Source organism: Homarus americanus, unplaced genomic scaffold, assembly GCF_018991925.1.
Source record: "Homarus americanus isolate GMGI-L3 unplaced genomic scaffold, GMGI_Hamer_2.0 scaffold36734, whole genome shotgun sequence".
Classification (NCBI taxonomy): Eukaryota; Metazoa; Arthropoda; class Malacostraca; order Decapoda; family Nephropidae; genus Homarus; species Homarus americanus.
The window spans coordinates 1,558,960-1,585,214 of NW_024733126.1; the positions used below are offsets into that span (position 1 = coordinate 1,558,960).

The 26,255-nt window shown below is 39.7% G+C and overlaps 1 protein-coding gene across 2 annotated transcripts in view; it reads left to right on the forward strand.

The window, feature by feature from the left end:
* The window catches only part of LOC121869300 (high-affinity choline transporter 1-like), a 317,712-nt gene that overhangs the window by 225,877 nt on the left and 65,580 nt on the right, over positions 1-26,255 (forward strand). For both annotated transcript variants that reach the window (XM_042370545.1, XM_042370547.1), the window contains exons 8-10: positions 4,372-4,501; positions 10,184-10,272; positions 22,619-22,741. In XM_042370545.1, coding sequence (XP_042226479.1) covers positions 4,372-4,501; positions 10,184-10,272; positions 22,619-22,741 — 342 coding nt within the window. The remainder of the gene's footprint in view (positions 1-4,371; positions 4,502-10,183; positions 10,273-22,618; positions 22,742-26,255) is intronic.

Here is a 26,255-nt window from a genome sequence, read left to right on the forward strand (position 1 = left end):
TTGCAAATTGCAAATTCTGGTCCACATGGGTGCTCCGAGCATGGTCCTGAGAGCATTATTTTGGATAACGTCTAGCTTAGCTATCTGGTCTTCTCTCAGTCCAATGAGTGCTGGAGCACTGTAATCTACCAGCGATCTGATGGCGGCAGTGTAGTAGACTTTGAGCACATGTATGTTCGCTCCTGCAGTTGTGCTGGTGAGCGACCTCATTATATTGTGTCTGCTCTTCGTCCTGTGCCTGAGATACTCGAGTTGCGGCTTGAAAGTGAGTTTCTGGTCGAACCAGAATCCAAGACACTGGTGGGTGTTGGTCCAGACTACCGGCGTGTTTTGTATGGAGAGCATCATGTCTGGTGTGTCTGTGCAGATGGCCATCGCTTTCGACTCGGCTGGATTTATCGTGAGTCCAAGTCTGTTGCACTCCTCTTCTATAAGTTGGAGTGCGTGTTGCGTGTTGGCTGGTCTGTTTGATCCTCTTACTATGAACTGTAAGTCGTCTGCATAGTATAGGAGCTTGGCTGTTTGTCTGAAAGGAAGTCTGACAAGATTTTCCATCAGGACATTGAACAGCGTTGGACTGAGGAGGCCTTCTTGTGGGGTTCTGTTTTCATGGACCCTGAAGCTTGAGGTTGCTCCCTGAAAGCCTACTCTTATTTCTCTCTGTGTGAGGTAGTTCTGGATCCACCCCAGCAACCTTCCTTTGACGCCTTTTTCAGCGAGCGTCGTTATAATGGCCAGTGGATTTGCTAGTTCGAAGGCCTTCTCCAGGTCGAGGAAGACCACCAAAGCTGGTTTATTGTCCACTGTGCTGAGTATCTCAGTGATGTTGTTGCCTGTGCCGGTGTTCTCGGTGAAAGCAAAAATGTGAGGGTGTGGGCTGCCTACTTTCCACTTGAGTCTGTTGAGAGCCATTCTTTCTCCCGTCTTCGCTATGCAGCTGAGAAGGGAGGTGGGTCTCGGTTTGTCTGGTTCTCTGGGCTTCGGAATGGGCTGTATATCTGCCTTCTTCCATTCCGGTGGAAATCTTTGTGCTGTCCACGATGCATTGATGACTTGTAGCAAAGCCTCGTGCCCGGCTTCTCCAGCATGGGAAAGCATGGAGTAGGTTATCCTGTCGGCCCCTGATGCTGTGTCCTTGCTTCGTTTTATCGACTTCTGGAGTTCTTGCTGGTTGAAGGGTCTATCGGTATCATCTTTACTGTTGCAGGCCTCTTCGATCATCTGGAGTCTGACCTGTCACAGACACCGTTGTGTCTCCTCCGCCTGTCTCGGGAGGTTTTTCGTTGCTGCTCGGTCAGAGAACAGTTTTGCAAGTCTCTCGGCTTCCTCTTCTGGGTTGGGATGGGTTTGCGGTGGTGGTGCTGCCTTCCCAGATGCCCTTTGGATCTGGGCCCACATTTTGCCGAGGGAAGTGTGCTCGTTCACTTGAGCCAGCTTACGCTTTTGATTTCTTCCTTCTCTTCCCTGGTATCCTTGACTATGACTTGCAGGAGATGTCTGTTTGTTTCCGTGGGATGTCTTCTGTAGTTTCTTCTGGCCATGTTCACTCTGTAGTCGAGTTCTTTCACCCTGGGACAGTAGTACCAGTAATCCTTGTACTGTCTTGATGTAGGTTTTGTTTGGAATAGCCTCTTCTGCCGCTTGGTGAAACGCCTCAACCAATTGTTGGTGGAGGGTTTTCTCGTCCACGGGTGCTGCACCGGCCGGCTGTGTTGGCGCGCCACTTAGCCAGGTGTTTCTTATAGAGTTCCCAGTCTGCCTTTTGGGTATTGTATCTCCATCTCGGCGGGGGTGGAGTGGGGAGTTTGTTCACCTTCAGTGTTGTTAGGGTGGCAAAGTGGTCGCTGATCAGCGATGGGTGTAGCTGCCAGGAGGCCGAAGACTGTAGTACACTGGAGACGAAGGTGAGATCTAGCCTTCCTCCCCTAATGTGGGTGGGCTCTCTCCGGTGTTCAGGAAGCTGATGTCGGGTGTGTCTTGAAAGGTGGTGCATAGGTGTAGGCCGTCTTCATTTGTGGGGTTTATCGAGCTTAGGAAGGGATGATGTACATTGAAATCCCCTCCTATGAGTGTGGCGTGGTCAGCGGTTGAAGCGAATAATTGAGTCACCTCCAGTGAGCCCCTTAGGTTCTTGTATATGTTGTGAACAGTTAATTCCCGTTCTTGGAGGGTTACTTTGACGTCCTGTATCTCAGTGTTTTCCCCACATGGAAATTGCTGCATAACCTCGGAGGAGGGTATGCTTGACTTGACCAAGATCATACATCCTCTTGTTGACGCCTGCGTGAAATGCCTCCTGTATGTCTTGTAACCACTGAAATTGAAACAGTGGTGTTCTTGTAGAAGTGTTTCTTGTGGGACTGAATTTTGTTGACAATATTCTGAATACTCTCCATTGAATTTTGGACAAGATTTGGCGAAGACTTCACGACGTATAATACTTGCTAGTCCTCACCATCAAGCAGGCATATTTTTATCGGCATTCCAGCAGTGCTTGCTGGTACTGTGTTACTCTAGCTCTGGAAAGTATTTGAGACTTCTGCTCTTGAAACTAGAAGCATGGAAACAAAGTGATTTATCCTTATTCAAGTAACTCAGTTGCTGGACTCTCGTCAGATAGATATTTTTCAATGCAGACAACTGGAAGTCAGGTGTAGACTTATCATTGTCAAGGATTTCTCGTATGCACAAACATAGCTCAGCAAATACAATGTTACATTCATCAGCTATGGGATCAGTATTTTTGAGATGTACTAGGGCTGTCACGATTATAAAACGCCACCAGACAATTAGGGTGATATTTTTGCCTCAAGAGCTATAACATCTCACTGACTCAGCTTTGTCATTATCCTTTCATCTTGTAGGTTCTATGCACATTTATTCATTTGTGAATTAATTTTCATTGAGAAAGCATTGCGTAACGGCTTGTCTCTCGTTGCAGGTTGTTCACAGAAAAAGCAGGTATCATAATAACCTGACTTTGACATTTTTGTACGGGTGAATTTCTCTGGTACTTCTGCAGCTTCACTGCTTTTGTACTTTGACACCCGTTTAAAGTTCTTTTCATTGAACTTTGAAGCACAGAGTCTATAGAACTTTGCACGTCTTCGATGAATGTTGCTTCGAGACCATCACCTTCGCCAAGCCAATTGAGTTCTACTCTGGATAGCAATTGACCCAGCTTGTGAAATTCCACAAAGCCTTTACTAGTGTTTTATATCCTTGCCACCAAATCTATCGGCGTAGTCAGCTGGTCATGACAAGTCCTTCTCTCCGCCACAAAAGATACATTTGTTTCAATCAACGTGAGATGGGAGAACAGGTGTCACTTCACCCTTCACTAATTTCAGTCGCTTGTCCATCTTCTTTGAATTGGTTCGTAATTACCTGAAGAACGAGGAAAACAATGTACATAACATAACATAGCAGTGATTAACAACATATATATTTTATTGTCGTTGGTCAGTTCCATTACACTGATAACAACGACAGTTATTTGCAACACGTTTCTGCTCCAATTATGTGCTAAAAAAATAATAATAATTATATATATAATATATATATATTTATATATATATATATATATATATATATATATATATATATATATATATATATATATATATATATATATATATATATATATATGTACATAATTTGGTTAATCATTTAAACGAATGGCGGCCATCTTGTAAAACCATATGACTGGCACCACCAATATGAAAAATATTGGCTTTATTGTATTCCTTGACCCTAAAAACCTGTATATTAACACAAAAAAGTAAGTCTGTAACTCACATATTAAGCCAAATATTGCCGATCACATTTGGACGAAGCGGCCATTTTTCAAAATGGCCACCACCGCTGTCCTCACCCCAATCTGGTTCGGGTACAATCTTCAAACTGACACGTTTTGGGTCATAGTATCTGTATACCAAGTCTTATACTTGTATCAAAAAGTGCAGGATTTTGTCCTAATCCTCCGGACTAGAAATATCATACTGTGATGTACAATCAAAGACAAAAGTCACGTCGCGGTTTTGTACGAAGATTAAATATAACTCGTCAAACATTATGAGAGCTCTACCACAGTTACAGAGCTCAACAACAATTTAGCCCTCCTGCATATGTTTTCACCAAATTTCACGAAACGACTTTTGTCTTTCATTGTACACAGGTAGCGTACACTGAGGGTGATGTGGAAGAAAAGACATGTACTATTGAACAACACAAACACAACACAAACAGGAAGTAGGATGAAAAAGGTAAGTCTAACAGATATTTGATTGGTTATGTAACGTTATGTCACTTCCTAGTAGAGCATAGCGTTGCTGGTGAGGCTTGGTTAACATGTGGTGTGTCCCCCCTCAGGTATACTTCCAGCGGGTGTTGTCATCTCGCACCAGCAAGCAAGCTGAGGTCCTCTCCTACCTGGGAGCCATTGGGTGCATCACGATGGCTGTGCCCGCCTGCATCATCGGCGCCATTGCTAAGGCTACCGGTAAGTACCTCAGATCTTGCTGTTGTCGGTTAAAAAGTGGATGTAATCTTGAATGATTACAAGAAAAGTTAAGAAACATATTCACTATTCAGTGAACATCAGAATGACAGTTACTGCACCACGGCAAATGAAAAAAAAAATGAAAAACAGTAAATATACCCTTTTATTACTTTATCTTCACTGAAAGATTAACCAAATGAGCTGTCGCTTATTTATTTCACCTTTGTATGTCTGCACACGCTCACTCTTATTCCCTGTTTTAATTTTCCCGATACTCAGCTGAGAAGCTTGTGTTAGCTTGTGTCAGAATGTTTGTCACCTGCTGTAATTATTTAAATTTGTATTGGTATTTTTATGGGTTCACTCAGTACCGGATTAACGATGAGGCACTTGAGGCACTGGCCTCTAAGGGGCCACCAAATCCAAACATTCTCGAAGTTGAAGCATATAAAACATGAACTTCGTTCAACGATGTCCTAGCAACATCTTAATTTTCTGTCTCTTATGAAAATTGAATGTGTTATTTTGCAGAAGCTTAATATTGATGAAATCATTGATAAATTTTGGCATATTTTGTTCTTGCTATATATATATATATATATATATATATATATATATATATATATATATATATATATATATATATATATATATATATATATATATATATATATATATATATATATATATATATATATATCTTGATATAAAATCACACGGGAAAAGCAACGGAGCACCTTAGCTTTCGTCTTTTATTCCGAAGACATCTTCAAGAGGCCTCTGAAGATGTTTTGGAACAAAGGCAACTAAGAATAACTCCATTCATTTCCACTACATATTATTTATCAAACTATCTTATCCACGTTTTCATTGTGGATCACCATGAAATATATATACATATATATATATATATATATATATATATATATATATATATATATATATATATATATATATATATATATATATATATATATATATATATATATATATATATATATATATATATATGTAATATCCAGAAATTTCAGAGTAATTTCAAATGCCCCGCCATGAGTGATACTGAGCGTTCAAGGTCATCTGAGGGGAGGGAGCGCTGCCTGCTCGTAGCGAGAGACTGCGGAACTAGGCCTATATGATATTAAATGTAATTTACCGAATTAATAATGATGCGATTCATGAAGTTAAGGGACTATTATTGAATTTGAAATTATTATAGATCGTTTAGCAGTCTGAATAATGTTACGGGTGTCCCAAGGAGTTATTAGTTAGGCGGGAAATATGTCACGTGGGCCCTGAGTAGCATGCTTGAGGAGACACGCGACACTTCAAGCTAGAGCCCGAGTCGATATTCCACACAGACAAGACGTTCCGCGCGTCCATCAGAAATAGTCACGTGGCCTAGTCACCTGTGCTGCGCTATTGCAGTATAACAAGGTTTCCGTCAGAACCCACTTGATTGGAGTTGACCGGAGTTGATTGGAGTTGACTGGAGTTGACCGGAGTTGACCGGAGTTGACTGCGAGAGATTGACTGCCGTTGATGATTGAGGGTGGCGATTGTCGCCATTGGACCGATCAGTGTAGGCCTGTCACTGTTTAGCGGGGTAGCAAAGGATCTCTTGAGTGAACGAGTGCTCCCGACAACTAAAACGACACGGGACCAGCATCGGCAGTGGGTGATCAGTTCTTACCACTCCGGTGCACAACACCACGTGTCCTCGGTCAGCTAGTGAAACCCTCTTGCTAACGGGAAGCTAAAGTTTCTCTCAACTGCACAAGGTCTGATTGGCTCACTCGCTTCCTGCCCATGGACGCACTGGGAGTACACTGAGGCTATCTGAGTATATTAATGGTCACACACTGAGACCGTGAGTCTAGGACTCTAGGAGATACCTAGAGGAACATTTTATCTTCCTTATTACGGGTGTAGTTAACACCATTCCTCAGACTGATATTATCTTGACGTGTGTAGTTTAATATTTCTTAAATAATTTTGATAGTAATGTTTTTTTGAATGTTTGTGCCATTAAGTGGAGCCAGAGTGATACTGTGATTTGATTCTTTTAATGCCTCTAATTGTTCTTCATAATTCTGATCTCAGGTATAACCTTGTTCCCCAGAGTAGTGGTTAGGTTAGGTTAGGAAGTGTACATCTGTTGAGGTGCTATAATTTTGTTGAGTGCCCTTAAGGCCTATTCATTGTAGAGTATTTAATTCCTTATTTTTTATTACCATTCCTCAGTGACTGATATTATTTTGTGAAAGCCCGTAAGGCCTGTTCATGTGTGCAATTAACATTTCTTAATACTTCAAATTTATTGTTGCCTGTGTTTCTAATAATTTCTATGTCATGTATAACTTTTATTCCCCAGAGTAGTGTTTAAAGTTTAAGTTAAGAGGTGCGCATATTGGTGTACCATTATTGATTGTGTTTGTAGTGTTGGAGGGAATATAAGTGTCTAAATTTTACAGTGTGTCTCATTCATCCCAGTCACAGACGCTATCCTTCCACGGGTCACGGACAGTTCATTTTGTGTAGTAGATTTAAGTGTTCTTGTGCTGGTTCGGGATTTTTCTCAAAGGGGCGCTTCCACTGCCTTTACCATCTATTAAATTTTAATAAACCCCAAGTCAAGTGAGAAATTAAAGTCCAGCAAATTCCGACTGGTTACATATATATATATATATATATATATATATATATATATGTATATATGTACCTTGAGGGTAGGGGGCCCCAAGTTGATCTGTGCCTCAGGCCCCTATTAAGCTTAATCCGGCCCTGGTTCACTCATTATCACCAGGATCAGTGTTGAGCTGACCATCAGAGTTTAATTAACTCTGTATCTCTGCATGACGCCGCCAGCGAGTGACTCACTGCCTGATTGTTGGGCTAAACGTGTCATACTCATTGTGTCACTCATTCAGTCATTGATAGAAAACGAATTATTCCTACAGTAGTACAACGTACGAGTAGCTCGTAGTAGTTGTAAAATATTTCAGTATTACATCTACAGTTATACTTTGTTAATAGATAAGTGTGTATAAGTGTACTGTACCTACGGTCATATTAAGTGTGTGATGGTAGATACGTATACCTGTGGTTATACTAAGTCAGTTTTAGTTAAAGAAAATAATCACTAAGTGACGTATAGGAAACAGATTCTCGTTATGTCAGTTATACTTGGTAAAGCGAGTTTGTATTAGCAATGAAATCAAGCTTAAGCTCAATTATATCAGATTATGCAAACTATGATGAAGAGTCATTATTTTTGTTTTTAGTGTAAAATCTTCTTCCTCGTAAAGTTATCTGTTCTGTCATTTACAATATTGGCAACACATATGTTTTAATACAATTGTGGAATCAAAGGCATTTCAGTATTACATCTACAGTTATACTTTGTTAATAGATAAGTGTGTATAAGTGTACTGTACCTACGGTCATATTAAGTGTGTGATGGTAGATACGTATACCTGTGGTTATACTAAGTCAGTTTTAGTTAAAGAAAATAATCACTAAGTGACGTATAGGAAACAGATTCTCGTTATGTCAGTTATACTTGGTAAAGCGAGTTTGTATTAGCAATGAAATCAAGCTTAAGCTCAATTATATCAGATTATGCAAACTATGATGAAGAGTCATTATTTTTGTTTTTAGTGTAAAATCTTCTTCCTCGTAAAGTTATCTGTTCTGTCATTTACAATATTGGCAACACATATGTTTTAATACAATTGTGGAATCAAAGGCATTTCGTCTTATTAACTCTCCTCCTTTAGTCGACAATCTCTCTTCCCTTTCTCTTCGCCGCAATGTTGCTTCACTCTCTCTCTTTTACAGGTACTTTAACGGGCAATGTTCGGTGGATTTGGCATCCTATGTACCGCCGGCAAGGCGTCGTAACACACGTCTTGCCCGCGGTGCCCACCGTTTCACTGTGGATGTCGGTCACACTATAAGGGCCTGCGCTGCCACCATTATATAAGGGACTGTGTGTCAGTAACAATTCTTTTTACTCTAATACTTATTACCATTGGTAGCGTGACGAGAGGAGGCTCGTGGGTATATGTAATGATAGTATCAAGTAATAGGGAAGAAATAGCGGTGGATACTGTAGGTAAGTAATAGACGCAATATACAAATACAAAATTTATTTAAACATTAATATGGAGGTGGGAGAAAGAATATATATGTACCAACAGACGAAATCTGGTACTATGCCCTCAGGCTCAACATACTCACACCACTACTGGGTGGACATACTCAATAACACTCACACCACTACTGGGTGAACATACTCAATAACACTCACACCACTATTGGATGGACATACTCAATAGCACATAACTCTTATTAGTCACTTAGCACCATAAAGACCAGGGGCAACTGCCACTACAACACTCAGTCGTCAGGAGTGATACTCAAGCAACCGCCATGGGGTCCTGCCATCATGGGGTACTTTCCGACGAACTCTGAAGATCTCAGTGGATTAACCCCACCACACAAATAGCCCTATTGAGTTAGACACTCATCCACCAATGATGGGGGCTGGTAGTGGTGTGTGGCTTGGTGATCCGGGGTCACCTCGCAGGCCTAGTGTTAGGGCCAGACGAGCCAGCTATGGGGGCCATAGGTAGTCTGAAGTGTCTGACGGTCGGGTCTCACGAAGGTAACTGATCCTACTGGACCTCGGACATCTTCCCAAACATAGTGGATACAACATCCACCCTACAGACACGGCCTAGGCTGCGTTAGGGACCTGTATGGATGAAGGGGCGAGCACTTACTAACAGTGACAACGACATCACATTTCAGGGGACGTTAAAGACGTAAATATGACTTCACTCAGAGCATATCAACTACGTTACTGTAACACTTGCACAATCAACTATTAATTGGGTCAAATCACTTAAAGAAGGGCGAATTACAACACAAAGTGGAGTGGCCTACTAACAGTTGACATGCCCGTGGCACCCTACTTCTATTTCGATGAATTAATTTACTGTACACTCTGACATTGAAACTGAGACTATGAACTCAGTTTCATTCCCTACTATTATCCTCACTAACAATGCTCTGACTGAGCTATCAAAAGCAAAATTAAATTGATTACAAAGGGTTGGATGGCAACAGGTCCCAACATACAGCGTCTTGCTACGAAATCCGCGGATTATATTCAAAGTTCCCTTTAGACAAAGACGGCCTATCGATGACATCATCAAGGAAACAGAGAAAACGGGGGACGTTTCCACTGGGGGACTCGGAAGGTTTTGTGGACGTTTGAGCGTAATATGAATCCTTAAGGTTTTCAGGTTAGCCGTCATCACGATCATGACAACACGATAATAACCCGTTATAGTACCTCCTTCTCTCCTCACACAGGCAAACTGTGGAATGCTCTGCCTTCTTCTGTGTTTCCATGCTCTTACAATCTGTCTCACTTTAAAAAGCTGGTTTTCCGGCATCTTCGTGGTGTAGATTAATACAGTATAACCTTTTTTTTCTATATTTACAATTTCTTTAACTTTTTTTTTTATTTCGCCCCCCAGGCTCCGTTGTGGGTCGTTTGACCTGTGCCCTGGTGGGCTAATTCCCGTAAAAAAAAAATGCGTGCGTCAGTATTCTGCACAGCTTTACCCCTTTACCTTACAATCACTTGTGACTATTTTTGTTTGTTGACAGATTGGCAAGAGACAGGCTACGGGAAGGATGTCGCAGATAAAGACCAGAAGTTGATTCTTCCTCTCGTAATGCAGTACCTCACACCTGGGGTAAGTGGGAACCCTCTTGCATTAGCATTACAGTACATCACACACAAAGGTAATCAGTATCCCTTTACACGCAATATTACGGACCTGAGTATTGGTACTGTCCACCCAATAACGCAGTACCCCACACTTAACCCACGTCATGTAGTACCATATAATGTGAGATGGGTGGGAATCCCATGGTATGCAATACCTCTCACCTGAAAGTAGGTGGTGATCTTTGGCGTGTATTAAATTATATCCAGATGAATGACAAACATTTTGTTTACGTAGTTAAACCACAATACATATACCAATTTGCCATGAATATAACAGGGGTAACTGTAGCTCACTTCATGTGACCCTCACAAAAAGCAAGAAATGACAATTACTAAATATGTTACAAAGTATTATTCTTGTCGACCAAACTTAATATGTTGCAAAGTCTAACTCATGTTGGGAAAATTGAATATTTTACATAGTATAACACTCATGGGGAATATTTATCATAAGAAAATAAAGCTTTAGTTATGAAAATTATAAGATATAAAGCTGCATGCAGCTGTCATAGGGAATATGCCTGGTCTAATCCTCATTATACGACATACCGACTGTAACCTATTAGAGGAATATCTTGAAGTGGATATAATAGGACTAATCAAAACGATATACGGAAAGCCGATTGCGGGTGATACGAGGCACTGTACAACTTCGGAGAAGTGTTCCATAGCAAATACGATTCCCCTAATTTCTAAGACTCCTGCTACCGCCCAGGTCTTGCTTTAATAGTAATTTGTCAATCACAGCATCAGTTTGATGTAATGCCAAGTGATAATTGACAGTCATATGGTAATGATGAGATGTACAATCGCAGTCAAAAGTAGTATTCTACTCCACCACCTCCCCGGGTCCTTTTTGCAGGGCAAGTTTGTTGGTGAACGGGGTGGGGAGTGGAAGGGTGATATGCGATGCAAATTGCCTCTCAGAGAAGGGGGGGAACTTAAGAAAGCAGGGAAATTTATGCAAAAATGAAAGGAAGGATGGATGTGAGTCTTTTTTCCCACGCTTGAAAGACCCATATTTTATGAGTATTATAATGTGCCACCCATTTCCTTATCATTTTTCATGTTATTGATTAGATTTTAAACAACAGCAATTAGATATTTATAATAACGTTGATATGAGGAGAAATATGAAATACGAGGGTGGCAATCACATTATTTTTATTATTTACTAACACGGGTCATACAGAATCTCAATAGCCTGTCCAATAGGGTGTGTCAATTTTGTCAACATGTTAAAAATCAAATTTGGTAGTCAAAATATTGTGCCTCTTTATGTCTAAACTTGAGATTAGCAAACAAAAATGAATTGAAATAACCCTCACCTACATCAATTATACCTTAAAGTTTCAAATATCAGTATTTCAACAAATTAATGAGACTTGATTAGAATTATTCACTTGATATTAACTAATCTCATGTAAGCATATGGATTATGGAGTATTTTATGGTTCTATAGCTTGTGTACAATATGCATGTCAGAACATGAACATGAACAGGCTCTCCGTGTGGGACAGTTTAATTCTTGTTTTGACTTGTACCAAGCGTGAGGATAAGGCGCCCGGCTCACTCTCCTTCTAGATATCATAGACGGTGGTTTGCTCTCATTGCACTTGCACCTACTCTACCAGACGAATTCTACATTTTAATTATTGTAAGTAGGGCATATTGATTGTCGCAGTTACTTATATCATTGTATAAAACATTATGTTCTAAGAAATTATTATGTTATTTCTGTTACAGCATTTTTGATAAACAAATTGATATTTTTTGAAACAACAATTGAATTATGAAACATTGAAATATTTTTCTATTTGTCAGATAGTGTGAAGATGTCAAAATTGAAGACAAGAAGTCAGTTGTCAACCCACTTGAGCCTGCTAGTTGGTAAAGGGAAGGAGCTTCCTGTATCAGAACTTCCAACAGTGAGAGACATGCTAAGATTAGGGTTACTCCTTCGAGAAAAAAATGCAAAGGACAGAAGGAACTATACAGATAAAGAACTCATAAATGACATGATAGTCCCTCTTCTGCATCAATGGACAAAAGCTAATGCACTATTCAAACCACCTGTGATTAATCAGTGTCGAACTATTGAGCTAAAACTAACGAAATTATGGCACAAAGCAGTTGAAACATCACTTGGTAAAGGAAACTTGGCCAGGAAAAATGAATTTCTGCACACACTTGATACTCTGTTTGACATTTTGACCTGCAAGTGCTCCATACAATTATGTTCTGAATCCAACTGTTCTCACTCAGGTAAGAGAGAAAATAATTCCCACATTGATTGTGGTTGTCCTCGTGAAAAGAAGATCCCTGTTTTAGAGCTTGAATTTATAAAGGCACAGAGGACAAAGGCAGAAGGCCAAGGAAGTATGCAAATGGGTTCAATAGATTATTCAGAAACAAAGAAGCAGATTGCTAATGCCAAGAAGAGAGAACAAATCCGAGAGAGGGAACAAAAGAAGAAAATGAAGAGTGAAGAAGCCATCCAAAGAGAGGAAGAGCTGTGTCAAGATGTTTATCACTTCTTTGATAGTTCTTCTGATGAACAGGAAGCAACATCAGATGATAGTTCCAAAGAGCCATCTGAACCTTTACCAAAGAAAATGAAATACAACACAAGAAATATTTCAAACATTGCTTTAGCTAGTATTCGCCACCATGCTGGACTTCGTGAGGCTGCAGAAATTGCAACTGCCGCTTGGATAGATGCAGGCCTCATCAGCCGAGAGGATGTATCTTTGGTGATAGATCATAATAAAATTAGAAGAGCACAAGAAAAAATAATGAAGGAAATATCTGATCAGCATGAAAAAGATTTAAGCGAGGGAGGGCTCTCCTGTCTTTTGTTTGATGGAAGAATAGATGACACAAAAGTTTTGCTAGAAGTAGAGGGAGTGAACAGAAAGTTTCCAGGTCTCATCAAAGAAGAACACTACTCTGTCTGTTCTGAGCCTGGTGGTCGGTTTTTGTTTCACTTTGCTCCCGAAACTGAAGTAGAAGGGAAGAAACATGCAGAGGTCATTGCTGATCATATTTTATGTTGGGTTCAGGAGAGAGGACTTGGCAGTTCACTGCAGGCTGTTGGTGGAGATTCAACTGCAGTGAACACCGGATGGCAGGGGGGTGTAATGACGCATTTAGAGAAAAAACTAGGAAGAAGACTTGTTTGGATTGTATGTGATTTACATACAGGCGAGCTACCTCTTTGTCATCTCATCCAGGAACTTGATGGTCCTACAAAGAGCAACAACAAGTGGTCAGGTCCCCTTGGCATCATGCTGGATGAAGCAACACAACTAGAAATAAATACAACCTTTCCAAAGGTCGAAGTTGGCCCTCCCCTTCCGGCGTTGTCTGAAGGAGTCATCAAAGATCTCAGCACAGATCAATCCTATGCTTATCGTATTGCCCAAGCAATAAGATCAGGAGAAGTGCCTCAGTCATTGGCTCTCTTGGAGATTGGACCTGTCAGTCACAGCCGTTGGTTAACTACAGCTCTTCGTTTCTGCAGGATTTGGATTTCCAAACACGAATTGAAGGGCAAAGTGCTGAAGAATTTGAGGTTAATTGTTGAATTTATTATTGGAGTTTATCTTCCCCAGTGGTTTAGTGTGAAACTTAATCCTATGTGGGTGGATGGGCCCAATCACCTTTTGTTTCAATTGCAGCTAGTAAGAACACAGAGGAAGGTAGTGAGGGACATCGTGTTACCTGTGGCAAGAAGGTCCGCTTGGTATGCTCGATCAGAAGCAGTTTTGCAAGCAATGCTTTGCAGTCAATGTACCAATCTCCGAACCGAGGCTGTAGAAGTCATTCTAAAGATTAGAGGAACGCTAATAGATGACGACCAGTTGGGAGACTGTTCGTTTCATTCAAGAAAAGTTCCCCCAATAAACGTCAATGCCACCAAATTGTCAGAATTGGTTGACTTGAGTTTGGAAGTCTTAGAGCCACCATTGACAACAAGTCTAACTAGCCAAGAATTGAGAAACCTTAAAGAGACTCCAATGCAGGTGCCGAAGTGGCCTTCCCACACTCAAAGTGTGGAGAGATGTGTGAAAATGGTCACAGAAGCAGCGGGCCATGTTTACAGCCACGAGAGGCGAGAAGGTTACATCAAAGCACAAATAGCAAGCAGACTACTGATGACAAGAAACCAAAGCAAAGAGAGTATGAAGGCATTGGTTACTTTCAAATAGACTACGGATAATAAAATATAATAATTTGAAACTTGAAACAGTAACATCTGTGCAAACGCTGGTTATGTTATAAATTCACAAATATGTACATTTAAAAATCCATTTGATGTAGGTAGGACTTATTATAAAAAAAAATTTATGCCAGAATATTGTTTTGCATGCTTAAAGACTACAATAAATTGCTACCAAATTACTCGATTTTCAATTTAGCCAGTTCACCCCCTAAATTGACACACCCTACTGGGTGGGCATGTTAAAATTCCTAATGGTAGCCAGGCGGTCAATACTAGATTTATAACTATATCAGCCTAAGTGAAAGTCCACAAACTCACGTTTTGCAAAACTTGAACTTCTCTGGCTTGAGTGTTCTCACAACTCCAGGAAATCATATACGTGCCAAAATGCCTCCTCCATAATGGTGTCATGGAGAAGCGCATCTATATCTTACTTAAACTTCCTAGGTACAGTCGCCACAAAAAGTTTTCGAACGCTTTAAGGATCATACAACTTGACAAAACGAGCGAGAAATCCGAGAAAGTTTTATGGCAAACAAATTACTTCTCTTCACGAAATGTTGATCGTCACTTCGCAACTAGGCATACCAATCATTCTGAGATGACACGAGTCATCTTGAAATCTATTTTGCCCAACTGTTCGAGAACTTTCTGTGGTGAGTGTACATCCTGGATGGCGTCGTCAAACCTTTTCGTGTAGGTATCTAAGGCATAAAAGTGGCCCATGGGGTCCTGCAATACTGGTAGCAGCCCCATTGGGCAATAAAAGTGTTGAGGTGTCTGCTCTCTTCGATAAGCTCCACCTGGCTCAACGGCTAATTTGTACGATTGGAGGGGAACCCTAGATACCATATCAAACGGCGCAGGCGTCTGGTGAGTCTCCCTGAGACAGCATACATTAAGTTTCTGGTAGTCCACTGTGTGTATTGGATGGTCAGACTCCTTGGCCACTAACACCATCCTAGCACACCACTCTGTAGCCTCTCCAGCAGGGACGGTCTAGATTACGCCCCTCCGCCAGCTTCGGGGCGTTCTCCTTCATATCCCATCCCCACGGAAGCTACAGCTGGAGTGTGGTGAGGGAAGTCCTCATGGACTAGGCCAAGATCCTTGCACGCAGCCAGTGACAGGTAAAGTACAGGTGCTTTACTGACTGCACCAAGTCCACCTTTTGCGTGGTCGACCTACCCAAAAAAGCAGACATAGCAGGAGGCAGATCCCAAAGAACTGAGGTGGAGGTTGGTCAGGTGCCGCAACCAGCCCGACACTGTAACAGCGCACACCTGGGCCCCAATATCTGCTGCGGCCATCAATTTTCAGCAGGGGCTGTTGTGACAGGCGGGCCTCGTCACCACCACGGCACCATTAACCTGTGACTGAATTATGGCAACCACATCTTGGCCCCATTACGCTTTTTCTAGCTTCTACAGACTTTCTTGAAGTGGCTCACCTTCCCACTTTTGTAGCAGGTGGTAGCCCTAGATAAATATGAAACCTTGTTGGGGGCTTGGAGGCTCCCACAGTTCCCACAAGGAGGACAGTGGGAGCACCAGGTTGGCGCGTGGCTACATCAGCTAGGGTGACGTCATCCTCAGTGGCGCCAGCTGCTAGTAGAAATTTCCCGCCTAAAGTGGCCTCAAACGAAGCACAATAGGGCATCAGCACTTTGAAAAAAAAAAGCAATTTTGAAATATTTCCCTTTTCAATGCACTATCACTTCGACCAAAAATTAAAAAGCATCATAAAATGTACTCAATAGGATCAGTATCACACTGTGGGCATTTAAACATGCATTCCATTGCTTTCTGGGTACATCTAAGAAAATAAGTACTAAATGGCTCAAACCGAGTCTGTACGTCACAGAAAAATTCTGACCACTACACTGCTTGGTTTGATGCACCAAGTACAATCTTGGCGATGACATCTAGAGCAGCTCCAGGGTATAAGGCCTTCCACCTTGAGGCCGAGAATCTCGCATCCAAGGCGTGTTGCAGAACAGGAGCACAGGTCAGGCGAATGTGTAGCAAAGCTTCTGATGGCGGCCACCACTGACCTGTAGCCAGCTCTCCATGGAGAGCCTCCATGAGCGGAATTCTGCAGTTGACATCTCCACTTGCATTTCTCAGGGGCAGCTGTAGCAGGTAGTCTAGAATGAGACAAGTGATCGTGGGCCCTTCGTGCCTGGTGGCGAGTGAGGTGGTACAGTTCACCGAGGCGTGAAAGTTTGAACGCTCGTGCTTGGCTAGTGGGCAACCGCCGTCCGGCTGACAGCGAACAGCGACATCGTTTTCCAGCATAAATAAAATGGTTAATTAATGCCTTCCTAAAGAAACCATCGACATGGGACCAGGTTTGTTCCACTGTACGAATTTTTTTGCGATTTTTCCACCAAGTTTGATGAAAAACGATTGTGTCGTTTCAGCCGCCCAGAACAGAAACACACACGGCTATTCCTATAGTATATTAGATAGATGGTCGTGGTTGTTATAATCATGGTCGTGGTTGTTATAATCATGGTCGTGATTGTTATAATCATGGTCGTGGTTGTTATAATCAGACTTGTGGTTGTTATAATCATGGTACTGATCGTTATAATCATGGTTGTTGTTGTTATAATCATGGACGTGGTTGTTATAATCATTGTCGTGGTTTTTATAATCATGGTCGTGGTTGTTATAATGAGACGTGTGGTTGTTATAATCATGGTCGTGATTGTTATAATCACGGTCGTGGTTGTTATGATCATAGTCGTGGTTGTTATGATAATAGTCGTGGTTGTTATAATCATGGTCGTGGTTGTTATAATCACGGTCGTGGTTGTTATGATCATAGTCGTGGTTGTTATGATCATAGTCGTGGTTGTTATAATAATGGTCGTGGTTGTTATAATCATGGTCCTGGTTGTTATAATCATGGTCGTGATTGTTATAATAAGAGTTTCTTTCTCCTTTATGTTTTATCTCATTATTCCTACTCTTTTTACCTACATTTAACCGACTAATTTCTACATGTTATCATCCAAATACGTGTTCTGATTTTTGTTTTACTTATCGCTGTCCTTCCTTTGTCTTCTTCTCTAGTCTCCTTCTCTACTATCCTTCTACACCATTTCTCCATTCATACCTCCACCTCTCACTATCTCTCTCTCCCATCTCCTTTCCTCGCCTCTTAAGGATAATAATGCTTCAGTCTCTCTTCTTCTCCTTCTCTTCTCCCTATCTATCTTCTCCATGCATTCCTGTTCTTATCTTTTTCTCTCTTCTTCTTTTTAATGTACAATCAGAAACAGGAATAAGTATACTGTACACACTGTAGCTGTAAGGTTCGAAAATGGTCTGGTAACTTGAAAACAACATTAATATTTAGAAGCTTGAGGGACCGAACTAACGGGACAAATTCATTACGATAGGGCAGAGTCAAAATATTCTTAAATGTAGGAACTTGTCTGGTTTGAGAGGAATGAAAGGATTTTTTAGCCCGATTAAAACAACGATCAACAAACACAGAAGGGTACCCAAGTTTCTGTGCAATGGAACAAATGTGTTTCAATTCATCGTCAATAAATTCCGAGTCACAAATACGCAGACATCTTAAGAACATAGTAGAAAAAACTGACATTTTGGTAGACTCAAGGTGATTCGATTTGTCCCGTTAGTTCGGTCCCTCAAGCTTCTAAATATTAATGTTGTTTTCAAGTATGACTCAACCATTACCAATATGTTAATAAGGAATAGCCCAAGTTTGAATGTAAAAGGAAGTGTTTATTGTATTCCATGTAGCAAATGTAATTGTAATTATGTAGGACAGACAGGAAAAACACTGCAGCTCAGAATCAAACAACATAAGTATAATATCAGAACAGCATCTGAAAGCAGTGCCTTGTTCGTTCATGTTAGGAATAATAATCACCCCATTGCTTGGGAAAAAAGCTTAGAAGTATTTAAATCATCTTGTGTCACAGAAAGACTTCTGGTTGAAGCTAGTTTGATTAAGGTATTAAAATCAATAAACCTTAGTGATGGTCAGTTCAAAACTGATAATATGTTACATAAATTTATTTGTCAGTGGCCCAAGGTTAAAAATGCTTTGAAAACCTTTGATCGAGATATATGATAGTTATTTTGTGGGTCCCTTATTTTTGACCTGACCTGACTAGTCACGTCAACCCCCTTCTCTTAAGCTCCTCTACGTGTGTGTTGGTGTAGGGATTAGTGGATGACATCATTATGACCTGACCTCATGTTTTTAAGGTCACCCTGTATATTTAAGCCTCTCTCTGTCCATGTAATCCAGTTGCCTCTGAAGATGTCCTGAATAAAGACGAAAGCTAAGGTGCTCTGTTGTTTCCATTTTCCCGTGTGATTTTATCAAGACTATATATATATATATTTATATATATATATATATATATATATATATATATATATATATATATATATATATATATATATATATATATATATATATATATATATATATATATATATATATATATATATATATATATATATATATATATATATATATATATATATATATATATATATATATATATATATATATGCAAGTAAATCACTGTAGGTGCGCGTGATCTAGGTATATGCTGATAACCACAAGGAAAGAAGAAAACACATTTAAAAACTCATGCACTGTTAAACAAATGTTAATCAAGAACTCCCCCAACAACACAATTGGTTGCATTTATAAAGTTCCTTGCAAGGAATGTAATATGTTTTACTTAGGCCAGACAGGTAAAGATCTTGCAACTAGAATTAAACAACACAAATACAGTGTTAGGACAGGCCAGGAATCCAATGCTCTGTTTGTTCATTTGAGGGATAACAAGCATTGCATTGACTGGGATAATGCCTCCTCAATATTACCATGTAAGTCAATTGACAGTAGGAACATCATAGAATCTAGTCTTATTAAACATACCGAAGCATTCAACATGAATTTGAGTAACGGCATGTACAAGCTGGACAATTTTGTAATTAAGAAGATTTGTGATCAGGTGAGAAGGCCGGGTCACTTGACCATCTGACCTGACCACCAACCGTTGTGTGCTATTTAAAGATTAGTAGGGTCATTACCTAATACCTGACCATTGTGGACCTGGTCTCACCCTCCTCTGTATATATACACCTTGATTTGTATTACTCTCTCTAGTCTGTACTCACCCCTGAAGATGTGAATTACACGAAAGCGCTTGGGAACTTCGTGTTTTCTTCTTTCCTTGTGGTTATCAGCATATATAGATACATACAGCATATATATATCTATATATATATATATATATATATATATATATATATATATATATATATATATATATATATATATATATATATATATATATATATATATATATATATATAAAATCAACACCTCACCCCACCAGGATTCAAAACCACGATCTTAAAATTGTGACCGGGGAATGCTACCTCTGGGCCACCAGAACACTGAAAACAGTCCTAGACTGTTATATTTCACACAAAGCTGTTCAACGTTGCTCTGACCACCTAAGCCGCACGGGTGGTCCCCATTAGAGGTTCACGGCGCCATAAGCTCATTAAACAGGCTTTGTGTGAAATATAACAGAGTCTAAGACTGCTTTTTAATGTCTTGGTGGCCCAGAGGTAGGATTACCCGGTCACAATTATAAGATCATGGGTACGAATCCTGGTGGGGTGAGGTGTTGATTATATGTAGAAGTCAATATGCTTTATTGGGCTAATTAAATATATATATATATATATATATATGTAATATTCAGACATTTCAGTGAAATTTCAAACGCCGCGCCATTGGCGATGCTGAGTTCAAGGTCGTCTGAGGGAAGACCGCTCTCCTCGCACGTAGCGAGAGATTGTGGAACTAGGCCTATGCGATATAAAATGTAATTTACCGAGTTAATAGGGACGCGAATCTTGAAATTAAATATCAGTTATTAAATTGAAAATAATTATAGATCGTTTCCCAGTCTGAAAATGTTGCATACGTCCTAATTAAGCTGTTAATCGTCTGGTAAATAAGTCACTCCTGGAAAGCGTGAACCAGTGAGCAGGCGTGGCTGGGGAGCTGTGAGAAAGGTCAAGGACCACCTCTGTGCTGTACCCAGGAGAGACGGATCGCGTGACCTGGTTCCTTCGTTTATTTAACATCAGTATTAACAAGTAAGTTTTATTCAATCTCAGACAAAGCTTGATAGGGCGGTAGGAACAAACGGTGATGTGAGACAATAGCTAACAGCCCGGGTTTTTCATGGTTCTGTAGACCCTACGCGGTACGATAACGTCCACTGGCGGTATGAGACACGAGTGGTGAAGCGAGCTGTATGACCGTCCACTGACCTGAGTTTGAGCCACCTGTTGAGTATGGTGAGAGTTGGAGTGAACCCAACTGTCTAGGTGCCCAACTAACGACGTGACGATCGTTTGGGGTCATCAACTCTCCTCTACCTCGGCTCACAATACCACATATCTTCAAGCAGCTCAGTGAAAACCTTTTACGAACGGGAAGCTAAAGCTTCTCTCAAATGAGTGGCTCACTCCCTTCCGTTTCATGGATGTACTGGGGGCAAAGTGAAGCCAGCTGAGTGATACAGGGTCACACACTGGGACCAAGAGTCCAGTGGAACTTAGAGGTACATTTCCAAGGTTGAGAAAGGCTGGTTTGGGCCTTAAACTACGGGTGCCTGTTGGTTGTGCCTTAAAAAACTATGGAGTGCAGGTGGAATCTATGTGTTTGGTTAGGAAGCATGGTTCACGGGTATTGGCGGACTCAGTAACTTCTTAATAATAGTGATAATATTTTTGTGTGTACTTATACTATTTTTTCAGTTACTAATGTATGCTGTGTGCATTTAATATTTCCTTATAATTTCAATCTCTGGTATAACCCTTGTTCCCCAGAGTAGTGTTTAAGTTAGGTTAGGAGGTGTGTATCTGTTGGGGTTATATAATTTTGCTGAGTGCCCTGAAGGCCTACTCAGGGTGGAGTTAATAAGTTCTATTTTTTATACCATTTTCTCAGTACTGGATATCATTTTGTTGAGTGCCCTTAAGGCCTATTCATTGTAAAGTTATTGATTTCCTATTTTTTATAAAATCTTCTCAGTGATTGATATTATTTTGTTGAAAGCCCTTAAGGCCTGTTTCATGTGTGCAAGCAACATTTCTTAATACTTTAAATTTATTGTTGTCTAATGAGACATTGTCTGAATTTCTAATATTTTCAATATCATGTATAACCTTTATTCCCCAGAGTAGTGTTTTAAGTTCAGGTTGAGAGGTGGGCATATTGGTGTACCATTATTTGATTGTGTCTGTAATGTTGGAGGGAATATAAGTGTCTAAATTTTACACTGTGTCTCATTCATCCCAGTCACAGATGCTATCCTTCCACGGGTCATGAATAATTCATTTTGTTTAGTAAATTTAAGTATTCTTGTGCTGGTTCGGGATTTCTCTCAAAGGGGCGCTTCCACTGCAATTACCATCTAATAATCTTTAATAAACCCCAAGTCTAGTGAGAAATTAAACTCCAGTAATTCCGACCGGTTACATATATATATATATATATATATATATATATATATATATATATATATATATATATATATATATATATATATATATATATACTTCATTTTTAGTCCATATAACATGGATTCTTGAATGATCACGACCTCGAGCCTGAGCGAACCCTCGGCCAGGCCGGCTTGTGCCCGGTAAGCGTTCCCTAGTCACACCCAGTAGGTCGAGGGTTCGATTCCTTGCTGGTGAGGTCGTTGATTATATATATATATATATATATATATATATATATATATATATATATATATATATATATATATATATATATATATATATAAGTAAATCACTGTAGGTGCGTTGTTGTAATTATCTTCAGGGGTGAGTACAGACTAGTCTGTACTCACCCCTGAAGATGTGAATTACACGAAAGCGCTTGGGAACTTCGTGTTTTCTTCTTTCCTTGTGGTTATCAGCATATATATATATATAGTATATTTATATTTATATTACTTCCATTGCTTTAACAATAAAAAAATTCTCTGGCACAGTGGGTGGCTTTTCTGGGTCTTGGTGCAGTGAGTGCTGCCGTCATGTCCTCTGCAGACTCCTCCGTACTCTCCTCTTCTTCCATGTTCGCCAACAACGTTTACAAGAACGTCATCAGACGATCGGTAAGTGATTTGAAATATTATTTATTTATATTTTCATGTTTTTTATGTAATTTTCATCCTTAATTCCACATTAGTCATGTTCTATTTGTCGCTAAATCGAATATTTATGAATACATTACGAAGTGTAGACAAATGGTACTCTATGTGTGGGGGTAGGAAGTTTTTTTTTATACTACTTTCCGCCACCGTTTTCCTTCTTTCAAAGAATTTCTATCTCTAAATTATCAATATTTTTGTTTCTGAAAAGTATACTTTCTTATATTCTGATCTGTGGGCTTATTAAACATTCTATCATATATTATTTCAAGGTACGCTGACACCACCCAGTTTTTTTAATCAGAATGTAATATATCATTAACCTCTTAATTAAACACTTGGATAGCAGGAATGAGCAGTCAAATGCACGTGGATTCTGGTGTACTTCATGTTCTGGAGAGAAAGGTAATACTGAAGTGATAACGATAACGCAATATACATTAAGAGTAATTATTAAAATTAAGTTTGGTGTATGAACACTTTCAAAGAATACAAAGTTACAAGAAGCACTCCTTTTGGTCTCCCAATACTTGGGAAACATTACATTAACACTGGCACAAAATATAAAGACCAATGGGGCTTACATACGTATTTTGTAATTAGAAAATTAAGTATTTCAAATTAACACTGGCAACTTTCATTACAAAATAATTCATCTCATAGGTAATACTCTACAACAGTGACACAAGAAAATCATGATGCTCTCCAGTGCTTTCAATTCATTAACACTTACACAAATACTTTATAGTACCCCTAAGTCTATGTTCGCCTTTGGTACCCCCAAAATGTTCTACACTACTGAGGGTATACACAAACACTTGTTATCTTAAAATATAGGTTCTTATTCTCGTACGGGAGATATACAGAGATGGACCAAGAAACTCTCTTCCACACCATAAGGACTGGTGGTCTTCACTATGTATCACTGCGCGCTGTCGTGTACAGATGCCAGCATTCACAAGCTGAATACATAAAGTATAAATATGATAATTCATATACATAACATGGTGCACAATAAATGGAAATATTACATAGGATTAATACATGTTCTGTAATACTTTACTATACATAATTAATAAGAGTAATATAAGGATACACAGCTTAAGGTACTATTTCGTGTCCATATTATACACTAAGCACTTTCAAAACCTTCACAAGACAGTGCTAGTCTCGTATGCTTACCACCGTAGCTGCAAATCACACTGACAGCATCTAAGCATCACGACTGTGGGAGTCTTGCTGATGCAACACTCTCATTACTTCTCAATATTGTGCCTTATAGCACCATTTACAACACAGGTCACATTAGTAATAATTTATTCTGTGGTAATAATATACCTGAAACGTAACCAATACTGATACCCGTTAACATAGACGCATACAGCAGGTTTTACCACAAGGACTCACACCCACTGGAGTCAAACACCGCCTTGAGGTTCACACTCACTGGAGCCAAGCGTCCGGGTTCGGCAGCTTACACACAGGTCCACTCTGACGTACCATCTTCTGATCTTAATCCTCCTTTACAAATTCTAATTGAATTCAGACATCCTGTCAACAGCCTGTTTAGCTGTGAGGCGGTAGCTATCAGCTCACACAGTCCCTGGATATACAGGGAAACGCTTGGTCAGAGTCAGCAAAAGAAAACAAATATGCATGGTCAGTTATTACACGACGCACTAACGTATGGATGTTTATAACATACGTCTTATGCAAAAAAGTGATTGGCTTATGATCATTTAAAATATAAGACGTTCACTTATGCTAATAAGATTAATTGCATATTCAGACAAAGCTCAACTAAGACAACTCAATATAGTAGTATGACGATGTGTGAAACGGTTAAACATACCAAGATATACGGAGAGACGCGGGGTCAGGGTGACTGTCTAGCATGCGTTCCCAAGTGTATATCAGATGGAGTTTTAATAGTTGGGATATCACAGACATTTTATTTGTCTTAGATATCCATTGTTCTATGACAATTATCATTGCTAATATCTTACATGCAATGCTTAAGTCTAACTTTTACAATCTAATCAATGTCTGAGCTCACACAGGCTGAGTTTTGTGCTTGCTCAGCACTTTTCAGATGAAAGTTCGAGTTATGATTTTTTTTCAATTTTTCTCAATTGCAATATTTCATACTACTCAAGGTATTCATGACTTTCTTTGATATTCACATACTGCATAAATGCAATTAAGTCCCATTTAACCGTTGGCATATATATCTTAATTGAATTGAAATGAAACAGTTTATTTAGCCAGAAAAATACAGATACAGAGTGGATAATAATACCAATATTAACATGGCTGAGCCAGTTGAGAACCTGAGCTCTCTTTGAGGCACCTGGTATATACTATACATTTATCTCAAGGAAGTATTATGTAACATTTACTATTATCTGGAATAGTACAATAGCATGGTGGTAATTTTAATTATTTTACTTATTTATTATTTTTATTTTTTATTAATTTTTTTTATTTTTTTATTTATTTATTCATATATATACACAGACACACACACACACACACACACACACACATATATATATATATATATATATATATATATATATATATATATATATATATATATATATATATATATATATATATTTGAACATATAATCAACGACCTCACCAGAGGTAAGCCGGTAAGCGTTCCCTAGTCCCACCTAGTAGGTCGAGGGTTCGATTCCTTGCTGGTGAGGTCGTTGATTATATGTTCAAAGTCCGCGTGTTATATGGACTAAAAATGAAGTATATATATGTACCTCGCGTTTCATACCAGCTGGATTCGGTAAAATGCTACTGACACCACATAAGAGGCACGGGCAGTTTCCCAATGAGGTTCACGGCGCCATCAGCTCGATGAACAGGCTTTGTGTGAAATATAACAGAGTCTAGAACTGCTTTTAGTGTCCTTGTGGCCTAGCCGGTAAGCGTTCCCTAGTCCCACCCAGTAGGTCGAGGGTTCGATTCCTTGCTGGTGAGGTCGTTGATTATATGTTCAAAGTCCGCGTGTTATATGGACTAAAAATGAAGTATATATATGTACCTCGCGTTTCATACCAGCTGGATTCGGTAAAATGCTACTGACACCACATAAGAGGCACGGGCAGTTTCCCAATGAGGTTCACGGCGCCATCAGCTCGATGAACAGGCTTTGTGTGAAATATAACAGAGTCTAGAACTGCTTTTAGTGTCCTTGTGGCCTAGCCGGTAAGCGTTCCCTAGTCACACCCAGTAGGTCGAGGGTTCGATTCCTTGCTGGTGAGGTCGTTGAATATATATATATATATATATATATATATATATATATATATATATATATATATATATTTATTTATTTATTTTATTAGCCCAATAAAGCACGCGGACGACTACATACAATCAACACCTCAACCGGCAGGATTCGAACCCACGGCCCACGAGCCCATGACTGTGACTGGGGAACGCTACCTATGGACCACCA